The 22,764-nt window shown below is 34.9% G+C and overlaps 1 protein-coding gene and 1 long non-coding RNA gene across 2 annotated transcripts; one reads left to right on the top strand and one right to left on the bottom strand.

The window, feature by feature from the left end:
- The first annotated feature begins 12,218 nt into the window (after nucleotides 1-12,218).
- On the top strand, nucleotides 12,219-14,562 carry LOC132564691 (uncharacterized). Its single transcript, XR_009554902.1, has 3 exons — nucleotides 12,219-12,439; nucleotides 12,808-13,004; nucleotides 13,485-14,562. It is a non-coding gene; the product is annotated as an uncharacterized LOC132564691 (long non-coding RNA).
- A 2,463-nt stretch (nucleotides 14,563-17,025) lies between these two features.
- On the bottom strand, nucleotides 17,026-21,531 carry LOC132564690 (uncharacterized). The gene is made up of 4 exons (XM_060229325.1): nucleotides 21,169-21,531; nucleotides 20,262-20,439; nucleotides 18,970-19,167; nucleotides 17,026-17,327 (listed from the first exon to the last, which is right to left on the bottom strand). Exons 1-4 carry the CDS (start codon nucleotides 21,529-21,531, stop codon nucleotides 17,026-17,028), a joined length of 1,041 nt encoding a protein of 346 aa, XP_060085308.1.
- Nucleotides 21,532-22,764: the final 1,233 nt, after the last annotated feature.

Here is a 22,764-nt window from a genome sequence, read left to right as displayed (position 1 = left end):
GTATCAATGTTTTTGTGTGTGTGCCTGAATCTGTCAAAAAAAAAAAAAAAAAAAAAAAAAAATGTATCAATGTTTTTGTGTGTGTGCCTGAATCTGTCAAAAAAAAAAAAAAAAAAAAGATGTATCAATGTTTTTGTGTGTGTGCCTGAATCTGTCAAAAAAAAAAAAAAAAACAAAAAAAAAAAAAAGATGTATCAATGTTTTTGTGTGTGTGCCTGAATCTGTCAAAAAAAAAAAAAAAAAAAAGGATGTATTAAATGTTTTTGTGTGTGCCTGAATCTGTCAAAAAAAACCAAAAAAACATAAAAGATGTATCAATGTTTTTGTGTGTGTGCCTGAATCTGTCAAAAAAAAAAAATACCAGATGTATCAATGTTTTTGTGTGTGTGCCTGAATCTGTCAAAAAAAAAAAAAAAAAAAGGATGTATTAAATGTTTTTGTGTGTGTGCCTGAATCTGTCAAAAAAAAAAACAAAAAAAGGATGTATTAAATGTTTTTGTGTGTGTGCCTGAATCTGTCAAAAAAAACAAAAAAAACAAAAAGATGTATCAATGTTTTTGTGTGTGTGCCTGAATCTGTCAAAAAAACTGATGTATCAATTGTGCCTGAATCTGTCAAAAAAAAAAAATTTAAAAAAAAAAAAACAGATGTATCCATATTTTTGTGTGTGTGCCTGGATCTGTCCAAAAGAAAAAAAAATGATGGAGAATCCCAAAATGATCTGGATTTTTACACCGAAAAAGGACAATGAAGAGGAGGTTTCTCAACACAGGAGGAAAGTAAACACCTAGATACAGATGCCACAGAACTGCAGTGAGTACAACCATTTAATGTGCTTCAGTTTCTATACTCATGTGACTAAATTTGATGCAAGTTTGATTTAATTAATTATTCAAGTTGAAATTAAACCTTTAAGACAGAACAATGGCTAAAGTTAGAAAAAAAAGTATTTGTAGGAAAGACCTCTGTAAATGAAATAGAACTAAAGTTTTTAATGTTTCTATTGGAGAAGACATGAAAATTCATAATTGGAAATAAAATTTTTGTTAAAGTAGGGAGTCAAAAAGTTAAAGCATTAGTAGATCAATTTCTAAATCCAACAAACGAGGTGCATTTACCAAATTTGCAACAGTAGCCGAGATGTCAAATAGATGATGAATCAGTCCCAGCAGTTCCGTATACCTACCTAAGCACTTGCAGTAGTCAGCGATCACAGCACATTAATACTGCTAAGGACCTAGGAATTTCTTAAGATGATGCTGAATTGACGGAACAGCAGAAGGAAGAATTATGATGTCTCATTGGGAAAGATCTATCAGAGATGGGAAGAAACAGGACAAGCTAGGCCAGTATCTTCAACATGCTACAGAAAAACAGAAAAACAAAGGGAGATAACTGAAAGACTGACAGAGGACATGTTACAGCAAGGCATAATAGAAGAGTCTACCAGTCAGTGGCATTCACCAGTCGTATTAGTGAAGAAAATGAAGTTAACACCGCACCAACCACAAGAATACAGATTTGCGGTAGATATCTGAAAACTCAATGCTATTACTGAAGACATAAACTTTCCTCTACCAAGACTAGATGACATCCTAGACACAATTGACGATTCAAAGGCACGGATGTTTTCAACACTTGATCTCGCAAGCAGTTTTTGGCAGATACCACTCGACCCAGTCACAAAACATAAGTCAGCTTTCGTGACGCATCAAGCTGTTTCTCATTTCAACAAACTGCCATTCGTACTGAAAAATGCACCAATGTCATTCCAAGCCTTGATGAACAGAGTATTGAAAAATCTAAACTTCAAGTCAGCATTAGTTTACATTGAGGACATTTTGGTATATAGTAGAACTTTTTTCTGAACATTTACAACATTTGGATACAATTTTCACAACCCTGGCAGAAGCAAATCTAACTCTAAAACATACCAAATGTAAGTTTGCAGCCAAACAGGTGAGATACTTAGGCCACATCCTCTCAAAGGATGGGGTCGGTGTGGATCCTGAGAAGACGAGGGCAGTGGCAGAATTTCCTGTACCGAAATCTACGAAGCAAGTATGTAGCTTCCTCAGCATGTGTAATTACTACAGGAAGTTTGTGAAAGACTATGCCAAAATAGCTTGGCCTCTAAATGAATTAATGAAGAAGGACTTCAAATTCGTCTGAACAGCACAATGTGATGATGCCTTCAGGACACTGAAGAAATGTCTAACAACAGCGCCCATTCTATCTTTTCCAGACTTCAAACCCTTCATTGTATCAACAGATGCATCAGATTATGCCATAAGGTATGTTCTAGGGCAGCTCGATGAAGAGGAAAAGCAGGAACATGCTGTAGAGTATGCAGGCAGATCACTTCATGCTGGAGAGAGGCAATGGAATATCAACAAAAAAGAAGGATTAGCATTAGTAGAAGCCATCAATACATTTCGGCCATATTTGGAATCATCAAAATTTACTGTGTATACAGACGATTCGACCATAAAATGGATACAGAATAATAAGAAATTAAATAGTAAGGTAGCACGTTGGGCACTACAACTCCAGGGTTATAATTTTGACGTTAAACATAAGGCAGGACAGAACAATTTAAATGCGGATGCACTTTCAAGGAGGGAGTATATGCAGGAACAGTGTTTAAAGGACCAAGGACCAGAGCAGATACAAGACCAAGATGTACCAGGCTATGAAGTTAACATAGCATCTACTTCAAGTCAAGCTCAACAGTCAGACCAAAAAGAATATGCTATAGCAACCTTTGTGTATCATACCGTAGAAGTATTCAGTAGGTGGCATATCGACATACTAGGAGGCCTACTGACTACATCAGAAGGCTACAAATACATTCTGCTCATTGTAGACAGCACTTTTAAGTGGTGTGAGGCATTCCCACTGAAAACGCAATCTTCAAATGAAATTGCCCATGTTTTGTTTAGAGAAATTTTCACTCATTATGGAATCTTAGATTTGGATTGCGACAGAAATTTTATGTCATCACTCATTCAAGCTCTATCGAAAATGTTTCAACAAAGAGTCTTTAGAAGCTCAAATTACCCACAAACTCGACCTGCGAGAGAATGAACTCTGTTATTCTACAACAATTGAGAATACATTGCAATGAGAAGCAGGAAACATGGCCTGATGTGTTACCAGCAATGATGTCCTATTGCATGACACCAGCAACTCAATCAACCTTGCATTCTCTGTACTATATACTATATGGACAAGAAATGAGAATGCCAATTGATTCAAGTCTTATTCCAAAACCAACCCTACCACAAAATTTCTGAATTCAATTCTCACAACACCTGGAGAATCTAGACCTAACAAGGAAATTAGCAAAGGACAATATGAATATAGCACAAGAAAAGTACAAGAGGCAATATGACAAACATGCAAAACCCGCCGAGTTTGTAGTTGGAGACAAAGTTTGGTTATACTGTGCTCAAGTTCCTGTTGGTACAGCTCCCAGGTAACAAAGGAAATGGTTTGGACCTTACAATATTATCCGTAAAGGACCAAAGGATACATTAAAGCTCAGAAGATGTAGATGTACGGTCACTAATCCATGCTAACATTAAAGCCTTATTATGATCCTGAAAAGAGACCCATCCATCCACCTGAATTACATGAAGATGATATAGAAGAAGCAGAACTTGATGCTGAAAAAATGGATGATAGGAACTTACAAGATGAAGTAGAGGATAACAATATACCACAGGGTACACAACCATTAGAGTTACAAGAGAGGACTCGAACAGATGGTACACCTCAAGCAGAAATGAACAATACTCGTCATCGTCAAGATACACCAGAGACTCAAAGACGGGAAGATATTCAGAAAAGTCAGGATATAGCGCATTGCATCATTTCCAAGATTTTGTCAGCAAAGTGTAGTAACGATGTTCTATATTAATATTCAGTCCAGTATAAGGACAGCGATGTACCGAACGCAGGGCTTTTCCAAAACATAGTTCTAGTGGAGCTCAGACGCCAGTTTCATGATAGCAAGAATATGGCTGGCAAGAAATGGAAACGTCCTCTACAGAAACACAAATTCTTCAATGAACAAGAGAAGGAAGATAAGGATGCTGCCATAGTTGTGCCTATTCATCAAGGTTGTCCACCTAAGGACAAATACTTTCTTAATCCTGACAAGAAATGTCCTAATACTGGAACATCAAAGGAAGCAGACTGTATAACAAGGATTGCTTTTTCAAACCGATATAACATATATTACTGCAAGGTTCAATATTCGGAAACAGAAGAGGAATCGCCATAGATTTCATTAAAACATGAGTGGACAAGAGGGATTTTGCGTCGGGTTGGACAGACACTTTTACTGGAATTTATCACAAGGCAACATGCTGAACTAGCAGGAAGGAAGAAATGTTCAAAGAGGAGACGTAGGACTTATCATCCAAATAAACAGCGGCTTAAAGCCAAGTACTGGAGACCACCAAAGATGGAGACGGCACATCATTTCTACTACAGTTTCCAGGACAACGACCCATATGGACCAGAGGTGTTCTGATGGCAGACTTTGGTGTTGGTAATGCCCTCGATTCAAACAAAACAAGTTTATATACTATAGGGGAAATTGTTAGAATTAAAATTTTATAGACAATAAGTTGCTAAATTCTAAAAGTCTTTATGCTAAATTGCTTATAGTGTAATATCATGTAGATTAGTGCTACATATGAGTGTAATGGCCATACACCATGTGTATATTTGTATTAATGTTATTACAGTATAGGCGATAATACATAGGATATCTTGATATTTTTTGCATTTTAGGAAATTACATTAGGAAACATCATATTAGAGTGTTTGCGAAAAAGCTAGCGGAACAGGTAACAAATTCTGTGTTCTTAAACTGCTAGTAGACAACACAGTATGGTGTCTTGTGTTTAACACTGTTTTTAGGCATTAAAAAGGATGTTTTAGCATTTGAGGATAAAAAAAAAATGTAAAAACCAATTTTTTTCATAAAGAATAATCTGATTATGTTAAAAAAAAAAATCTTAACAGGTAGTAGTTTGTTATTAGGAAATAAGCTAAGGTCACATGAGTCTGTTATGAAACAATTTTAGCACTATGGTTGTATCTTATGACATATACGAAGAAGCTGCAAAATTTCATGGCAACAACTTTCTAGTGGAATGCAGACTTAAGGATATAACTTCACATCAACTTAAACAGGACTATATCGATGTAACTGCATCTTACTTAATATTAACTTTGAAGAGGACGACTTCAACAGGAATGTACACTGCTGACATTATAGAATGAACACTATGCAAAACTATATAAAAGATTTGTGAAACCATAAAGAAACTATATGTGTATTAGCTAAACCAAAGAGGAACTGTGTATTTGTGAAACCATAGAGGAACTATACGTGTATTGGTGAAACCATACAGGAACCATATGTGTATTGGTGAAATCATACAGGAACTATGATACGTGTATTGGTGAAATCATACAGGAACTATAATACGTGTATCGGTGAAATCATACAGGAACTATACGTGTATCGGTGAACTCATACAGGAACTATACATGCATCGGTGAAATAATACAGGAACTATACATGTATTGGTGAAATCATACAGGAACTATAATACATGTATCGGTGAAATCATACAGGAACTATACATGTATCGGTGAAATCATACAGGAACTATACATGTATTGGTGAAATCATACAGGAACTATACGTGTATCGGTGAACTCATACAGGAACTATACATGTATCGGTGAAATCATACAGGAACTATACGTGTATTGGTGAAATCATACAGGAACTATGTGTATTGGTGAAATCATACAGGGACTATGTGTATTGGTGAAATCATACAGGAACCATATGTGTATTGGTGAAATCATACAGGAACTATGATACGTGTATTGGTGAAATCATACAGGAACTATAATACGTGTATCGGTGAAATCATACAGGAACTATACGTGTATCGGTGAAATCATACAGGAACTATACATGTATCGGTGAAATCATACAGGAACTATACATGTATTGGTGAAATCATACAGGAACTATAATACATGTATCGGTGAAATCATACAGGAACTATACATGTATCGGTGAAATCATACAGGAACTATACATGTATTGGTGAAATCATACAGGAACTATACGTGTATCGGTGAACTCATACAGGAACTATACATGTATCGGTGAAATCATACAGGAACTATACGTGTATTGGTGAAATCATACAGGAACTATGTGTATTGGTGAAATCGTACAGGGACTATGTGTATTGGTGAAATCATACAGGAACTATACGTGTATTGGTGAAATCATACAGGAACTATACGTGTATTGGTGAAATCATACAGGAACTATACATGTATCGGTGAAATCATACAGGAACTATACGTGTATTGGTGAAATCATATAGGGACTATACGTGTATTGGTGAAATCATACAGGAACTATACATGTATTGGTGAAATCATACAGGAACTATACGTGTATCGGTGAAATCATATAGGGACTATACGTGTATTGGTGAAATCATACAGGAACTATACGTGTATCGGTGAAATCATACAGGAACTATACGTGTATCGGTGAAATCATACAAGAACTATACATGTATCGGTGAAACCATATAGGGACTATATGTGTATTGGTGAAACCATACAGGAACTATAGAGTAATAGTGGTACCATTGTATTGGTGCAACTTACTATATATATTGGTGGAACCACGAACAATACAGGAACTATATATATCTATTGGTATACCTATTTCGAGCTATGAGTATATTGCATCATAAGTGTGCAAGAGAGAGGAAAATGAGCTAAGTTCTTATAATTGAGTATGTGTTGTTTTAAGTATAAACAGAACATAATGGTATCTATGTATAATATGAGAAATATAATGAACTCATGGAATATGTTATAATGTGACTGAATTCCAACATTATTAACATGAGATATCTTGAAGCATGTAACTACCTTTTATCATTGAAGGAGACACTTAAGTTTAAAACATTTCTGCAGATTGCATATACATATATATACCGGTATATGTAATTATTATTGAATTTTATAATGTTAAGAGTTTTCCTATGTGACTATGCAATGGTGTATACATGTTCTATGTTATGAAAGTTCAGTCTGAGTGTGTTATTCAAGTTTGTGCTCACTAAATTGCAATTTTTTTAAAAATATTTTTCAAGCAATTCAATTCATTTTTGATCTGTAAAAAGTATTGAATATCATCAACAAGATTATTTTTTTCTTAAATGGAATCTTCTAGTAAGTCTCTTCAGTTAAAAGTTAGTAATGTATTTATATATTTTTTTATAGTTTTTACAGTTAGCATTTATGTTTATAGACTGATCACCTATAAACATAAGTGTTGTTTTGTGTCTTTCTTGGCTTGATCAACCATCCAGACATGAATAGCTGTAGTATTGTTTGTTTTTTTTCTGTAAATTTCTGTAAAATCTTATTTTTGATAAAAAGGAACAAAATTTAACATATTTTTGGTATTTCTGTATATTCAAATAATTTTTTTAATGCTTTTAATCAGGAATAAGAAAATAATTATTTCATTCATTATTCTTTTCAATATATTTCAAAAGTTCAGATTTTTCCCTTGCTAATAAATATTATTTTGATTTTTGCAAGTACATGTGTAGATATGTATTTATAACTCAATTTTTTTTTATATGTTTGTAAATATGTACATAGAGTTATAGAAAAACAAAAACTTATAAAAAAATAATTATAAATCAACAGTTTGCAGAGCAAACTAATTTGGAGGGGAGGAATGTATCACAGTGTAAAATGTATATTTTGTTATTTTGGAAATATTTCATATTTATAAGTTATTTGGATGATCTTGAGAATAGGAATTTATATTTGTATTATTTTTATTATTTTTTATATATAGAGAGAGAGAGAATGTTTGAGAGAAGAATGAGGACCACAAGAGAGGGGTGCTGGCCTTTACAGAGGACCAAGAACTTTTACCAATGTATTGAGAGTATAGGTCAGCACCCATTCTAGTATTCTGTGTAAATGTGTATGTGATGTAAATAAACTGTAATTTATCAAAGAAACATCTCCAGTCTTCATTTTACAGACAAAACAGTTCAGTCAGACAGTTCACGGTCAGCTCAGTATCCTTGAGAGTAGTACTATAGAGCTATAATTCCCCCCAAACACTCCTAGGTGCACCAGGAGCGCGGTGACACCTGTGTTGTTCATTGTGGGTCAGAAGAACATGTTCTGGTTGGTACATTCTGCACCACAAAGTCAAAAATACATCTGAATGTCATGTAAAGTCTTTTTTTTACTATTATATACAAGATTGTGACCTTTTATTAGCCCACTATCATCTGATTCGAATTCAAGATGGCTGACAGGCGGCCGTCTTGGATTTTGGAAGTAAAAGTTTGTTACCTCTATTTCTGGAAAAGTACCAGATGGATCTTTCTCAAACTTCATATGCAGTTTCCCCTTGGTCCCTAGTTGTGCATTGTACCTTTTTTGGACTGATTTGAAATCTAGGTGGCCCACAGGCAGCCATCTTGGATGTCGACAGTAATACAGCACATACATATTTTCTTCGATTTTCTATCATATTGATTCAAGACCATGTCCATTATCCACCTGTAACTGACTGCTATCTAATAATACTTTAGGATCTTTTTCACATGATATTTGCTAATAGGTGCTTAATAAAAATATCGTGTGCAATCATTGAGTACGTTTAAAACACCGGTAACAAAAAAAAAAAAAAAAAGCAAATCTTTAAGAACTGAAAACAGATCCTCAAATTGTGGGAGCCAAGATCCCACTGGGATCTCTTGTCAGACCAGAGGCATCAAACATATGATTTCTGGAAAATTTGGTCTAGCAATAATACAGGGAGACCAAAAAGCACATGGTGAAGCGGAAGACCTGCAGGCAATGGCAATCTACTGGGCAACATGAGTAACAAAACTGGCCGAAGTTCTTCTGCAGCAGAGGATGTATAGGAAAAGTCCTAAACTTCCAGAGCTTGATGGCATTAACAAGCTCAATGAGCACTTGAAAGCTGCCATTGCTGATTTTAATTTGTCTAAAAAGGACTTGGAAAATTTTTTGTAGAATTGGGGATGTTGTTTCTGCAAGTCTACTCCTGTACAACCGAAGGCGACCTGGAGAGCTCCAGGCTATTGGGTAATGATGAGTTGATGAGTTCACCTACATGATACCTAAGCATACATGCTACATTTACAGTAAAGGCAAAAAGTATTGGCAAGCAATTGAAGGTATTCCACAAACTACCAAACCAAAAAAAAAAAAAAAACAAAAGAGTTGGAATTTGCTGAAATGTAAGTACTTTGTTACCATGACAGTGTTGTTGATTGTAAGATAGGTGTTTAGAATTAAATTTCTCCTAGAAAGTTGTAGTGTTGGGTTGGAATTAGCAGTATTTTTGCATTTTTAGCATTTTTTCAGGTAACCATGACAATCAAATGTCAGAAATCAGAGGAAATTTTTTTTTTACACAAATTTCATCTCTCTACTGTTAATGTAATTGTTATATAGTTTATAAATATATATACATGTAATGATGTATTTTTCATAACCAATCTGCTATACCTGTATATCTCAAACATGACAAATAATTTCAGGAAAAATGCAAATTAACTGTTTACTGCTACCTTATAGCACATTAAAAAAAAATATTTATTTAAAATGTGCTTTACTATGTTTGATTAAGTTTAATCCTTTCCATAATTGCTATAAATACATAAAAAAACACACTGAAACTTGTTCATAATGATTTTATTTTAATTTCATTAGGGGTGCATAAAGGGAGGTAATTTGGGTGCTCTTGTGGGTGAGAATTTCAGCTGTTTTCAAAAGGCTTGGTGTCAGTTTGAAAACTGTTCTACAGTAGGTAACAGGTATAAAATAAGTCAGTAACAACCTTAGAATGTATTTAGACTGGATTATAGGGCAATTCCAATAGTTTAAGGTGTGGTATCCATGGTAACTAAGAAGGAAAGTATGAGTTTTTGAATTTTGGATAAATTCTCTGTTTTGATGATTTTTACTCAATAATGTGTGTGTATTTCTCATAGATTGGGCATACAATCATGTTAATATTGTCATCAAATGACATTTCCATAGTTACTGCTGTAAAAAATACTATTTTTCGAACAATATTGCAATGTCATAGGGTTTCTAATATTACACTTGAAGAAGGGTGGGGGGCAGTAATCATAGGTGTTTGTGATGTCATACACATGACATTTAAGAATATCTAATGTCATATCACTGTTAATTACTTTCGAGAAATGTGTTAGATGCTAATTTGAAGTTTTTGTTGGATTTCTAGCCTTCACTATGACATCACAGTGCATTGGTGAAGCCATCATTAACAATTGATGACGTCATAGTACTGATGACATCAGCTGTTACCATGACGTCATAACATCAAACTTTATATATGTAGTATCAATCTGCTTTTCAGTTATCTAAATTCACAGAAGCACAAACTACTTGATTCAGTTTCAATTGCAACTTTATTCAAGTAAATTTAAGACTTATTGAGGTTTTAGTTTTTCAAATTACCTCCCTTTCTTCCTAATTTGAGAGCAGAATTGGTCAAAACACACCATGCGGGAAAATCTGTGTTACTCGATAGCTATTCGAGATACACAGTAAAGCGATATATCGTTTTGTTCGTGTGATCATTTTCTAGACACTCAGAGGGATTTTAATGAAATTAAAAAAACTAATTGTGATGTATAATTATAGTACATTAAAAAAAAATTATTTATTTAAAATGTGCTTTACTATGTTTGATTAAGTTTAATCCTTTCCATAATTGCTATAAATACATAAAAAAAACCACACTGAAACTTGTTCATAATGATTTTATTTTAATTTCATTAGGGGTGCATAAAGGGAGGTAATTTGGGTGCTCTTGTGGGTGAGAATTTCAGCTGTTTTGAAAAGGCTTGGTGTCAGTTTGAAAACTGTTCTACAGTAGGTAACAGGTATAAAATAAGTCAGTAACAACCTTAGAATGTATTTAGACTGGATTATAGGGCAATTCCAATAGTTTAAGGTGTGGTATCCATGGAAGGAAAGTATGAGTTTTTGAATTTTGGATAAATTCTCTGTTTTGATGATTTTTACTCAATAATGTGTGTGTATTTCTCATAGAAATAGCAGACAAATTCTTGAGTCTGGCAAACAGATTAGAGAATGACAGAGTACAAAACATTGATGGTGAATTGGAAAGAACAATTGATATATTGAATCAATTTTCGGCGATAGCATCGGTCGATATATCCGAAGTATTGGAACTGGCAGCGCGGGCACTGTATGATTTGCGGGAACACGATGACCATGGCCAGGACCAACATCAGTCTAGTACATATACAGCCTGTACAATAATTACACTAGAGCGTTGCCAAGGGAAAAGTGGTGCACCTTATTACAAAATTCCTTATGAAACACTAGTGTCGCTGTTGAAATACAACTTTAAACTAACAGACATTGCTTCTATGTTGGGTGTAAGTGTAAAAACTATTAGAAGGAGAATGTCAGAATATGGTTTACCGTCCATACGTAGCAAATATTCAGTCATGACGTGTGTGGAGCTGGAAGAGGAAGTAAGGAAGATCATCGACGAATTTCCGAACGTCGGATATAAAACTATAGCATCCATCCTCCAATCAAAGGGACACATTGTGCAGCAGTCAAAAGTAAGGGATTTGGTAAGAAAGTGGATCCCCAGGGTACATTATTGAGAAGAATGTTTTTATCATCTCATAGGCTTCAGCGAAGAAGTTACAGTGTATGTATCCAGCATTGTTGCACAAATTGATAAGGTATTTTGTAGTATATACATCAGGGGCGGAATTAGGGGTGTATGTGTAGCCAGTAGCTAACTAATTTTCTAAGTTGAAAAAACTTGTGCCCAATATGTATTTTTTGCTTATGGACAATAAAAGATATGTTCAAACATCAAAAAGTTATGTTGATTAAAATCGTTCAGTGATATTTTTTGGCTATTAACTATTTTTGACCATTTAAAAGGCTATGAAAATAGATGTTAAAAGCTCACCCATACAATTTAAATTACAAAAAGTAATTGTAGTCTACATGTACAGCTGTAGATGTTTCTTTCATTTATCAAATTTAGATGGAGATTTGTGATTCATGGTGGCATCGATGGTTATTCCAGACTACCAGTATTTCTACAAGTAAACACAAATAACTGTGCAGAAACAGTGTTAGCTGCATTTTTGCATGCGGTCCAAGAATATGGAACTCCAGAAAAAGTAAGAACAGACAAGGGAGGAGAAAATGTCAAAGTGGCTGAGTATATGGTAACCCAGAAAGGACCCAAAAGCTTTATTGCAGGGAGAAGTGTCCACAATCAAAGGTAAAGAGTAAATAAATTACTGGGGTAGCAGGTCATGAGTATGAAGTCATTATATTAAAGAAAAAAGAGTCACTTTATAGAAGTATTAAAAGCAAAATATTTGGGCATTAAAATAGGTACAACAGACAACAAATAACTAAAGGATGTTCACATATTTTAATGGTTGGAGTTAAGAGCCCTGATTATATAACAGTAGAAATTTTTGGGAAAGTAAGCAGTGTGGTTTCACTAAAGGCTTTTATTCTCTCTACCCTTTATAAGATGTTCTATCTAATAAAACTATCAAAATAGGATTGAAAGATTTTGGAGAGAGCTGTGGCCAGGTGTTGTTGCACTTTACTATCAAATCTTTCATCATATGGAAATAGAATCTGTGTTAGATCCTGATGATGAGACCCATCTCCTAGCTCTTCATCTAGTATTTAAGTCCAGGATTCAGCAGCATTTGGATGTCTTCAGAGATTCCTTCTGTCGGAGACCTATTCGAACAGAGGGAAATCAAACGCCTCTTCAGCTGTGGATCAGAGGACAGATACTGGATCCGTCATGGTATCCGCAAAGTGAGGTAAAAATCAGTTATAATAGATAACCTGAATGTAGTACACGCATGAAACTGTAGCCAACTTGCTTCATCAATAGAGTTTTGTGGATATAATTTTAAAATTAAAGGGAACCAGCAGATATTAGCATTAAATCTTAAATCTGAAAGGAAATACAGAGTAACCTAACCCAACCCAACCCCCCCCCCTCCCCACCCGCATTGTGTGACCATATGACATTTGAAAAAAAAATGGAGTTGTCTTCCCCTGCTGCTATGTGAATTGTTCACCGATGTTTGCCGACATCTATTATACATGGAATACTTTAAATTGAAACCATACTTGGAGATGTTGTTGTTTCAGATCACTTAATTAAACTTTTATGAGAGCATTTCAAATTCAGAGTTATGGCCCTTTCAAATATTTGAGTATTTGATTGACAGGGGACTTGCACTGAATTATTCAGGAATCAGAATACTGTTAAGTGTGTCCTATTCTTATTACAGAATGATCAATTGAACTTTGGAATTGACTATGATGGTCCAGTGCCAGACCACGTTGATCCTGACTGCGTGGAAATACCGCCAACACCAACATTTCCTATAATGGAGGAACACCATCAGACAATATCTGAAATTACTCACAGAAACTCATTGTGTTTTGGGATAGATCTTTTCCAGGAAATGGTCCAACTCCTGAGAAGCTTTCAGTAGGCATAAATATATCATGGATTATTACATGGTTGATGGTTTTTAAATCTCCTCTAAACTTTTGTAAAATTTTATGTCCATCACAGGATTTATTACTCCCCCACCGGGAACTTAAGGGGGGCTGTAGTTTGCGTCAATTCTGTCTGTCGCTATACTACAGTAAAACACGCTTACAAGAAACTCGCTTACAATGAATTCAGTGATTTTTAAGTCCCCTTAGGTGTCTTTTATATGAAAATCTAAAGTGTATAATGAATTATGCTTATAACAAACTAAAAATCATGGTCCCCAGAGATTTGTTATAACCGTGTTTTACATAGTATTTCATACTGAAAACTTGGCATGTGGGCACACCATGGTAAAATGGTGTGTCTGGTACCAAAAGTAGGACACTGTGACCTTGATTGTGACCTTGTACCTCTGTAAAGAAAATCCTTGTTCAAGATCCAACTCCTATACCATTTCATAATGGAACTTCACAATTGGTATGTAGGTGCACCATGGTGAGATGGTTTGTCGTGTACCAAAAGTAGGCCATTGTGACCTTAACTTTGACCTCTGTGGAAGAAAGAGCATGTCCAGGCTCATACGTTTTCATACTGGAAATTCAAACCTGGCATGTGGGTGCACCATGGTAAGAAAGTACACATGTATATGACACATACCAAAAGTAGGTCACTGTGACCTTGACTTTGACCTCGATCAAGGTATGCCCGGTGGGGGACGTAATTTTTCAAATCTTGTTTTCCATTTAATTCTTATTGCTTCAAAAGAAATATGATGTTAAAAGCAATGCATACCAAATAGATGACAACACACAAAGAAGTTGATGAAATCATTTTAATAACAGTTAATGCATATGAAAATTTCTTTCAAAACTGTACATTTAATTTTCCTGTAAGAATAAATGCCATTTTGTTATTATACATTGTTTCCTGTTTTTTTCACCTCTAATACTGAAAAATGTTACTGACCCGTTTCATTCAACCTGCTCCTTGAACAATAACTCAGTTTTCTATATGGTAACATTAATTGCGCTTCCTAGATTTACGAATTTTACCAAACTCAACATGTTATTCTATGGAATTTCAAGTTTGGTTTAAAAATACATGCACAATATTGTATTATTGAGAAACTATTGATGAAGGAAGAAATGATTTTCACTGCCTTTAAAAGGGATCTGAACCAAGAAAATGAATTCCTGTAGATGCAGGAAGTGGTTTTAGTAATGATAAATAATCATATTATCTGGAAATTATGATTGGTTTTTTTATAGACATTTACTTATTTACATCATTTGGATTTTGCATCAGACACTATGTATTGTACTTGACATTTCCAAAACTGTTTCTTCAAAAGAAATTTTAATGTGTTTAATGTCCAACATTTAATGTGAGAACAGGTACATTTAGTTTTGCAACCAGGAACTGAGATATGTCAGACAACTTATTGTTTGACCCAAAACACATTCTACTTTTAGCAATCATGATCTTTATCTGGGACATACAAACATTGCATCTGGTTTTCTTAAAAACCAAGAGGCCCAAGGGCATTAACAGTCAACCGAGTAACAAAGCTTTCACTATTTTTTTTCACTTTTTTATATCATGTTATAAAAATAACTTAAAAATTCACATGGAACTGTCTGGCATCAAGTTATTGTGTTCAAAGGTCTACAGATAATTAAACAAAGGGGAAAATTCTATTCTGTTTACGAACTCAACTGAGATCTGCTATAAGAACACATACAAAGTTTCAAAAAAAGGGTTAATATTTGCTAGAGTAATTGTGTTCAGAAGATTTGTAATACAATAAAACAACAAAGGGGAATAACTTTTTAAAATTTGATCAAATAGGTGTGAATGGTTTTCAATCTCATTCAAGATCCTATGGATATAAAGCAGCATAAAAAGTTTCATCAGTTGGTCAATAATTAACCAAGTTATTGTGTTCACAAGATTGCTTATAACACAACAAAAGGCAATAACTCGGTCAAACTTGATCAAATTTGTCTGGTTTTTGAACTCTTGCAAGATCTTATGGATATAAGCCAGCTTGCTACAGGCCAAATATCGGTGCCCTGAACCTTTTGGTTACTGAGAAGAAGTTGTTTGAAGATTTTAACAATTTTGGCCCTTATGACCTTGAAAGGAGTTCAAGGAACAAACTTGGTAGGGCTCTATGCCAGCATGCTACGGGCCAAATATTAGCATCTTAGGTCTTCCAGTTATTGAAAGTCGTTTGAATGAAAAGTCTTGTGCACTATGGACAAAAGGCAATTGCAACAGTGACGTGATAAAAACATAGTGAGCAGGGACTTGCATATATTTCCCACTCTCAGTGCTAAAAGTGGTCAAGTTTACTTTTGACCTTCAGCCTTGACCAATGACCACCAAAAATGTAATCAGGTTAGTACTTGATCATGTGATGCTTTAGTATTAATATGAACCAAATATGTCAAGGGGTACACATGGCATCAGTAACAAAATTATATCAAACATGTTAGAAAAACAAATTATGAATCCATATGTAAAAACTAAGTTCAATCATTATACCAGGTAATGGACAGATTGGGCAACAAAAGATCCCAGAGGATCTTGACACCCACCATCAAAATGATCATTACAATATGTGATCTCTAATAGACCGATCTTTTCTCTAGAAGAGATTAACCACATAACTCAGCACTGATTATTAGTTTTGATTTCTGTTTTCTTAGACTATGAGTATGTGATTACAGTACCGCTAATGACCCTATTGTGTGCTGAGAATGATTACACGTGAACGCTACTATATATATATATCATATATTTAAATATAATCATCTCATCCAAAAACATAAAGAAGTATTGTACTTTGTTCAAGGAATTCAAATTTAAAACAATTTTGAATGAGTTCTCTATTGTGCATTGCCTAATCGTGACGGATGATCTATTTATAGAAAAGTGGTTTTCCATTTCGCATTTGGGACAATCTTAATGCAAGGTTATTTGAAAGATGCTGACACTTTTTCGTCTAATATTACACATCTGCATTCACTGATTAATTAGGTTACTGTATCTTCTGTGGATAATATTACACAAATGAAACGACACTGGCAATAAGGCCAACAGTAACGGTAAACTGTGTCCGATCATATTCGTCTCTGATAGTCTGAAATGATAAGAATTCATGATATGTTTAAATTTGCGACCCAGGGTTCTTGTGAATTTATGCAAAAATTAAGTTCTCGCGAAATATAAGCAATCTGCAGTAACCAGGTTACCCTTGATGTAAATGATGTAAAACTTGTAAAGAGTCAGGTTTGGAGAACTGCTGGTGTAAATCTGTAATTTTTCTATGCACATCCAAATCCATATGCACCAACTACTATAAAGATCATTGCCTCCTCAAATTTTTCATATGCTTGGATGGAGTCAATATTTGAAAAAGTAATGAAGGGTACGCAAGTGTTAACACTCGATAGATTGGATGATTTGTAGTCAAACTGAATATTTCCTTTGGACACATCTCTTGGAAGTCTGGGACTTCCGATAAGTGCCTGTGACACATTTTCCAGACTGATAGCTTTTGTCTGATCTTCAGGTGTATCTTGACCATCATGCCATGGATTTAACCATGTAGAAGATATTTTGTTTTCTGCAAAGCAAACAAACATAGTGTTATATGAAAATTACACATTATGGCACTTGTAAGAAAATTGTTGCATTAGGTTTGGTTAACAACCATTGACAGATACTGATGCCATGATATGGTTTTTGCATATTGCGATATAGTGCAATACAAAAGAATAATACTGCAATACATATTGCGATATATTACCGTAAGTTATGTCATTGTCACTGCATGTAGTTCATAACTTTGGTACGAGATCATGGTGAGTTATTGGTGGCAGCCAAATTACATGTATTTACAAATTGTCAGGATCATCCAAGCGCTTAAATAGGCGTCATCTCTTTCATGTATGTGTGTCATTTTAATAAAAGTTAACAAATGTCTTTGCAATAACAAAACATAACAAGGGAAATGCAAAGTATAGCATCCCTATGCAAACCCCTCTTTTTTATGTGAAGAACGTGACCTTGACCTTTGACCCTGAAAATTGATAGGAACTCTCTTCTCTTCATAAGAGTGATGTGTACCATGTTTGATGAAGATGCACTAAACGGTTGTGTCTCTTGCGTTCACAAGGTAATCATATGTAACCACTGTGATCTTGACCTGTGACCTGCGATCAAAATCAATAGGCACCATACCCTCCTAATAAGTGATATGTGTACCAATTTGGATGAAGATATACAGAAGGGTTTGGTTTCTACCATGTTCACAAGATGTGTGATGCACGCATGGACGCATACATGCACGGAACCAAAGCCCCGTTACTACATGTATTGACATTGCATTGCAAGGGGATAACAAGATGAACCATGAAACATATTGTTTTTAGTTTTAATGGCAATAAATTAAGACAATTCAGTCAAAACTACACATACATGTAATATGTGCATGGTCAAAACTAGGTTTTCGGTTTTCATATCACAATGTAATATGAGAAATTAGTATTCTTGGCCTTTTGTTTGCCAAGAAGACTTTGCTGGAAGATTTTAAGACTTCTGACCTCTCTGACCTTGAAATAATTAAGTCCAGGTCTTTCATTAAAACAAACTTGGTACTTCTTCATCTCAGCATACTACATGCATACTATCAACACCCTGGGGCTTTTATTGGTTGTTGAGAGAGACATCTGAAGGAAAAGTTTATACTAGATGGATGGCAGACCGTATCAGATGTTGATGGACAAAGCCCAATGACTTAAAAAGTCAAATATTTCAGAGAGAGAGAAATTTTTCTTTTTTTTTTTAATTTAAGACTTTGATCGACAGAGTCTGTGAACTACTTCTTTGACCTTCTGATGTTAAACTTTGTCACAATAATTCTCACATGATTAAATTGTTGCAACTGTATTAACAGAAAGGCAAATAATTTCAAGATGTTGACCTTTGACTTTGATCACTATATTAATCAAATAATTGCAGAGTTGTCTAAAACTTTCAAATGTATGTGTAAAAAGTATGGATTTTACCTTTGCACTTTCTATGTGACCTTATGACCAATGTTTGGATCCAAAAGTAGTTCATGTCATACGACCTGCCTTTGCCTCTCCCATGCTGCAGTATTACAGTCATACCAAGTTATACCATGTCAGAGGTTTGGCACCAGAAAAAAGTGACAAAAGAACTTATACCAGGAAAACCCTGCATATAAGAACAGATAATCATACTTTCAATTTTACACAGGAACCTATTGAGATTATAGACAATCCGCTGCTCTTTTGATTTCTCTGTAGATTCTGTGGAGTAAATTGGGCTGTAAAAATTGTGAATATCCTCAGCTGTAACTCCTCCTCCTGACCCCAACACACCCTCAGCATCCTTGGGAAATCTTCTTAATACCTCAAGGACTCCTCCCAACTTAAGCCCTAAAATATTAAAACATGCATCAACATGGGGAAGAAATAGCTGTGTGTATCTTTAAGAGTACTCCTATGTGTTTAAGGTTATGAACATGTACAGAAAATGATATCTTAGTATTCTTTATTTGTTCTTTAAAAGTTGAATCTTATGTGCTCTTTAATAAAACTAGAAAATGTCTGTAAGACATGAATGTGAAATAATAGTGAGAAGTCCGTAACAGTTGGTGTAAGAGTTATCTCCCCATGGAAGAGGGTTATCTTTTCCCATGGTGGACATTTTGTCTTTTTGATAAACAGAGGCAACCATTGTCTTCCTTATGCCTTAAAACCCACAAGTACCAAATTATGTAGAAATCAGACGATGTTCATCTTTTTTGAGTTATCTCCCCCTGATTGGCCATCTTTTTTAGAATGCCGAGAAACTCAACACTGCATGAGGTCTTTCCATACTTGATATTTGTATGAAGTTTCATGAAAATTGTCTTCAGAATGAAGTTTTAGGTGGTATAATATACTGATTTGGGACGCGACGGGACGAGACGAGACGGACAGACACGGGTAACACTATATGCCCCCGGCCATAAATGGCGGGGGCATTAAAAAACTGAGCAATTAAGGGCTCACATAGATATACCCTCATCCCCACAAAGTGGTCACATTTGACCCTTAACTATCGATGACCATGATTGTTACTTAGTGCTCTGATGATGTAAGTATGAACTAAATCTGACAAGAGGTTTCAAGATTTCATATGACAAACAAACTTAGGACATATGCTCAGCCACGCAGTTAAAGTTTTAACTTATCATTATTAAAGGGGCATTCCTTTGTTACCTGGAAACCAATATTTTACAAAATGGACTTCATTCTTTTCTGTTTCTTATGCCAAACAATACCTGTATATCAATTTTGGCAAAAACCAGATAATTTTTCATTTTTGACCAATCAAAAGCTTCAACAATGTTTCCATAAAAAAGGTTCAGGAACACCTGATGTGTCTGATTTATAGGCATTGATTAGTTAACCAATTGGACCAAGTTTCAATAAAACTGATTATTACATAGTTGTTGAATTATGGTTGAAACCTTGTTACAGCTTACCTTCCTTGGACTGAGTTACAGATGCCATGACTCTGTATAGAAGGTAGTGAGCCTTCACTACTTTTATGGCCTCATCTCTGTTTTTCAACGTCAGCAATTTTGTAAATCCTGTTGCCTCCAGTACAGAAGCATTTTGCTCAAAAACACTTCCTACTGTGTCGGCAGTGGCTTCTGAGAGCTGTTCAAATAAAATAAACCACATCTACAATTTTATTAAACATTCACCGGTCAGCAAGGACACTGCAAAGCTTACTACCACATAAATGGCCAAACAATAATAAAAGGATTAACTTTAAAAAAAAGACAAAAAGAAAACAAGAAAAAGTAAGTCTGGGGTAACCGTGACCTCGACCTCTCACCTCCCAGAAGTTGTTTATCTTTTCAATTAACAAACAAAATTATGACCTTTCCTTTGAGCACAATATGACCTAAATGATCTGGTGATCTTGATGCAATTATGCTGAAGTCAAAATCTGGGACAGATAGACTAGACCAGAGGATTTCTATTGTACAGATAAGATTCCAGAGATGTGAGGCCCTAATATTACCTAAATGCACACATAAATGACATACAATTTGATAAAAGGATAAGTCACTGATCTACGGATCCTTGCATGGTGTACATAAAATTGTAACACCAGGGAGAAGTCAATAGTGACAAAAGGACGCCTCCTGGCCTCACCCTCAGGCCCATTATTTGTATAAATATTGAATCCCAACCACATAGAGATGCATCCTACTAAATTTAGTTAAAATTAGCAGTCCAGAAGAAGTCAATTAAGGTATTTCATGTATAATACTAATAGCTGTAAAGGTACATGAAGTCCCTTTGGGCCAGGTGAGGCAACAAAACATGATGGCTGTATACTTAACTTTTGGAGTCTGATAGTGTAAATGTAAAATTTACCTGTTTAATGGCCCTGTCTATGTCGGCTCCCAACTCGCCTTCCTTTAAGTTTATATTACTAGTACATGTATCATCAATTCCGGTTAAGAGATATCTGACAATATGTTTGTTTAAACATGCAGGACCTGGATGGCCCTGCGCAAGGGCTTTAGCTGTGATTTGCCCTATAATTTTGTATGTCTTTTTTTCCAGAAAATCTGGATTTAAGGAAAATGTTGTCCCCTGGAAAACTGTAGTGTTTTTAAACAACAGGGAAAAAAATTCCCTAGCCAGCCCTCCTGCATCTATCCCCTCTTTACCAATAAACTGGACTTTCATCGGTTTCAGCCAATCGTCCTCATCAGCATCCTTTAACACTTCCATTGTTGTTTCAATGAAATCACTCCTAAGGATTCTCACAAAAAAATGTCCTCCTCGTCAAGATCAAAACACTGTCCTAAAGCCTCAGCGAATGTGCTGAAAAACATAATAGTATTTATGTTTAGTTACAACAAAAGGAGTTGTGTTCATATTTCTTATTGACTGAAGGGGCAAACATGAATGTTTATTGACATGTTACTATACTATAAGTTACATGACATTGCCTCTATATAACCCTACCAAATTTAGTCGGCATTCATAAGTCTATGAATGACATTGACTGCTGCAGTTGCTATGTTGGTTACCACAGATCGACTGTCTGTTGGCAAATTGCTGTTTTTTTCATTGTCAGAACAAGCACCCACAATTTATATATCACTTGAGCTAAATGCTGAGAGATGAAAAGATAATTGAATTCTTTATGAGATAAACAGATTCTAATCATGGTAAATATAAGTATTGAATTGCTTTTAGTTGGCATTCATAAAACAGAAATGCCAACTGAATACTTAAAGCTGACAGTGTATGCAAAAACTTTTCTATTTACAAATTTAGTTTCTGGTTAATTTGTGAACACACAGATGGACAGATAGTGATTACTAGTACAGAAATAGGGTCCTAAAAAATGCAACACCTGATTTCATCTTTAGCCATTACATTGACATTTGGTCAAACCTGATTGACTCTATTTCATTACGGTAAAATATTGATAAAACTACAAACAAATGTTTCTAACCATGTACGCACCTAGCTAATTTTGATGAATTAATTTGAGCCTGCACATCACCACAAGTAGATGCATGAACCTCCAGTTGTCCTGCTGGGAAATTCAGACTGCATACAGGACAAATACTGGAACTGATATCACTACGGAGTGAAAGAAAGTTCGATATTTAAGCTATGTATATGACCTTCATGAAATCATTAGATATTCTTTCAAGAACACAACAAAATTTCTTTCTACCTATAATATGGGCCTGAATGGTCACAAGATTTTGATTTACCAGTACCATAGCTTTTGCAATACTAATAGCAAAAGGCCCCATTTACATCAACCAAATCATCAGTCTTTGAGCTTTGATCTAGTGACCAAACTTGTTGCATTTGATCTTTAATAATTGATTTTTCAAATGTGAAAAAATTTAGTTGTTTCCTTGATTTTTAAAGCAGTGAGTTTGACCTCCTGACTTTTGGTTTGTTGAGTCCTCATTAAATTTTGTTGAACTTGGCTCACAA

The sequence above is a fragment of the Ylistrum balloti genome, unplaced genomic scaffold (genome assembly GCF_031769215.1).
Source record: "Ylistrum balloti isolate Yb309-2 unplaced genomic scaffold, AGI_CSIRO_Ybal_v1 Utg372532, whole genome shotgun sequence".
In the NCBI taxonomy this organism is placed as follows: Eukaryota; Metazoa; Mollusca; class Bivalvia; order Pectinida; family Pectinidae; genus Ylistrum; species Ylistrum balloti.
Note: the sequence above shows the minus strand (reverse complement) of the source record. Positions and strands in the feature narration are given on the sequence as shown.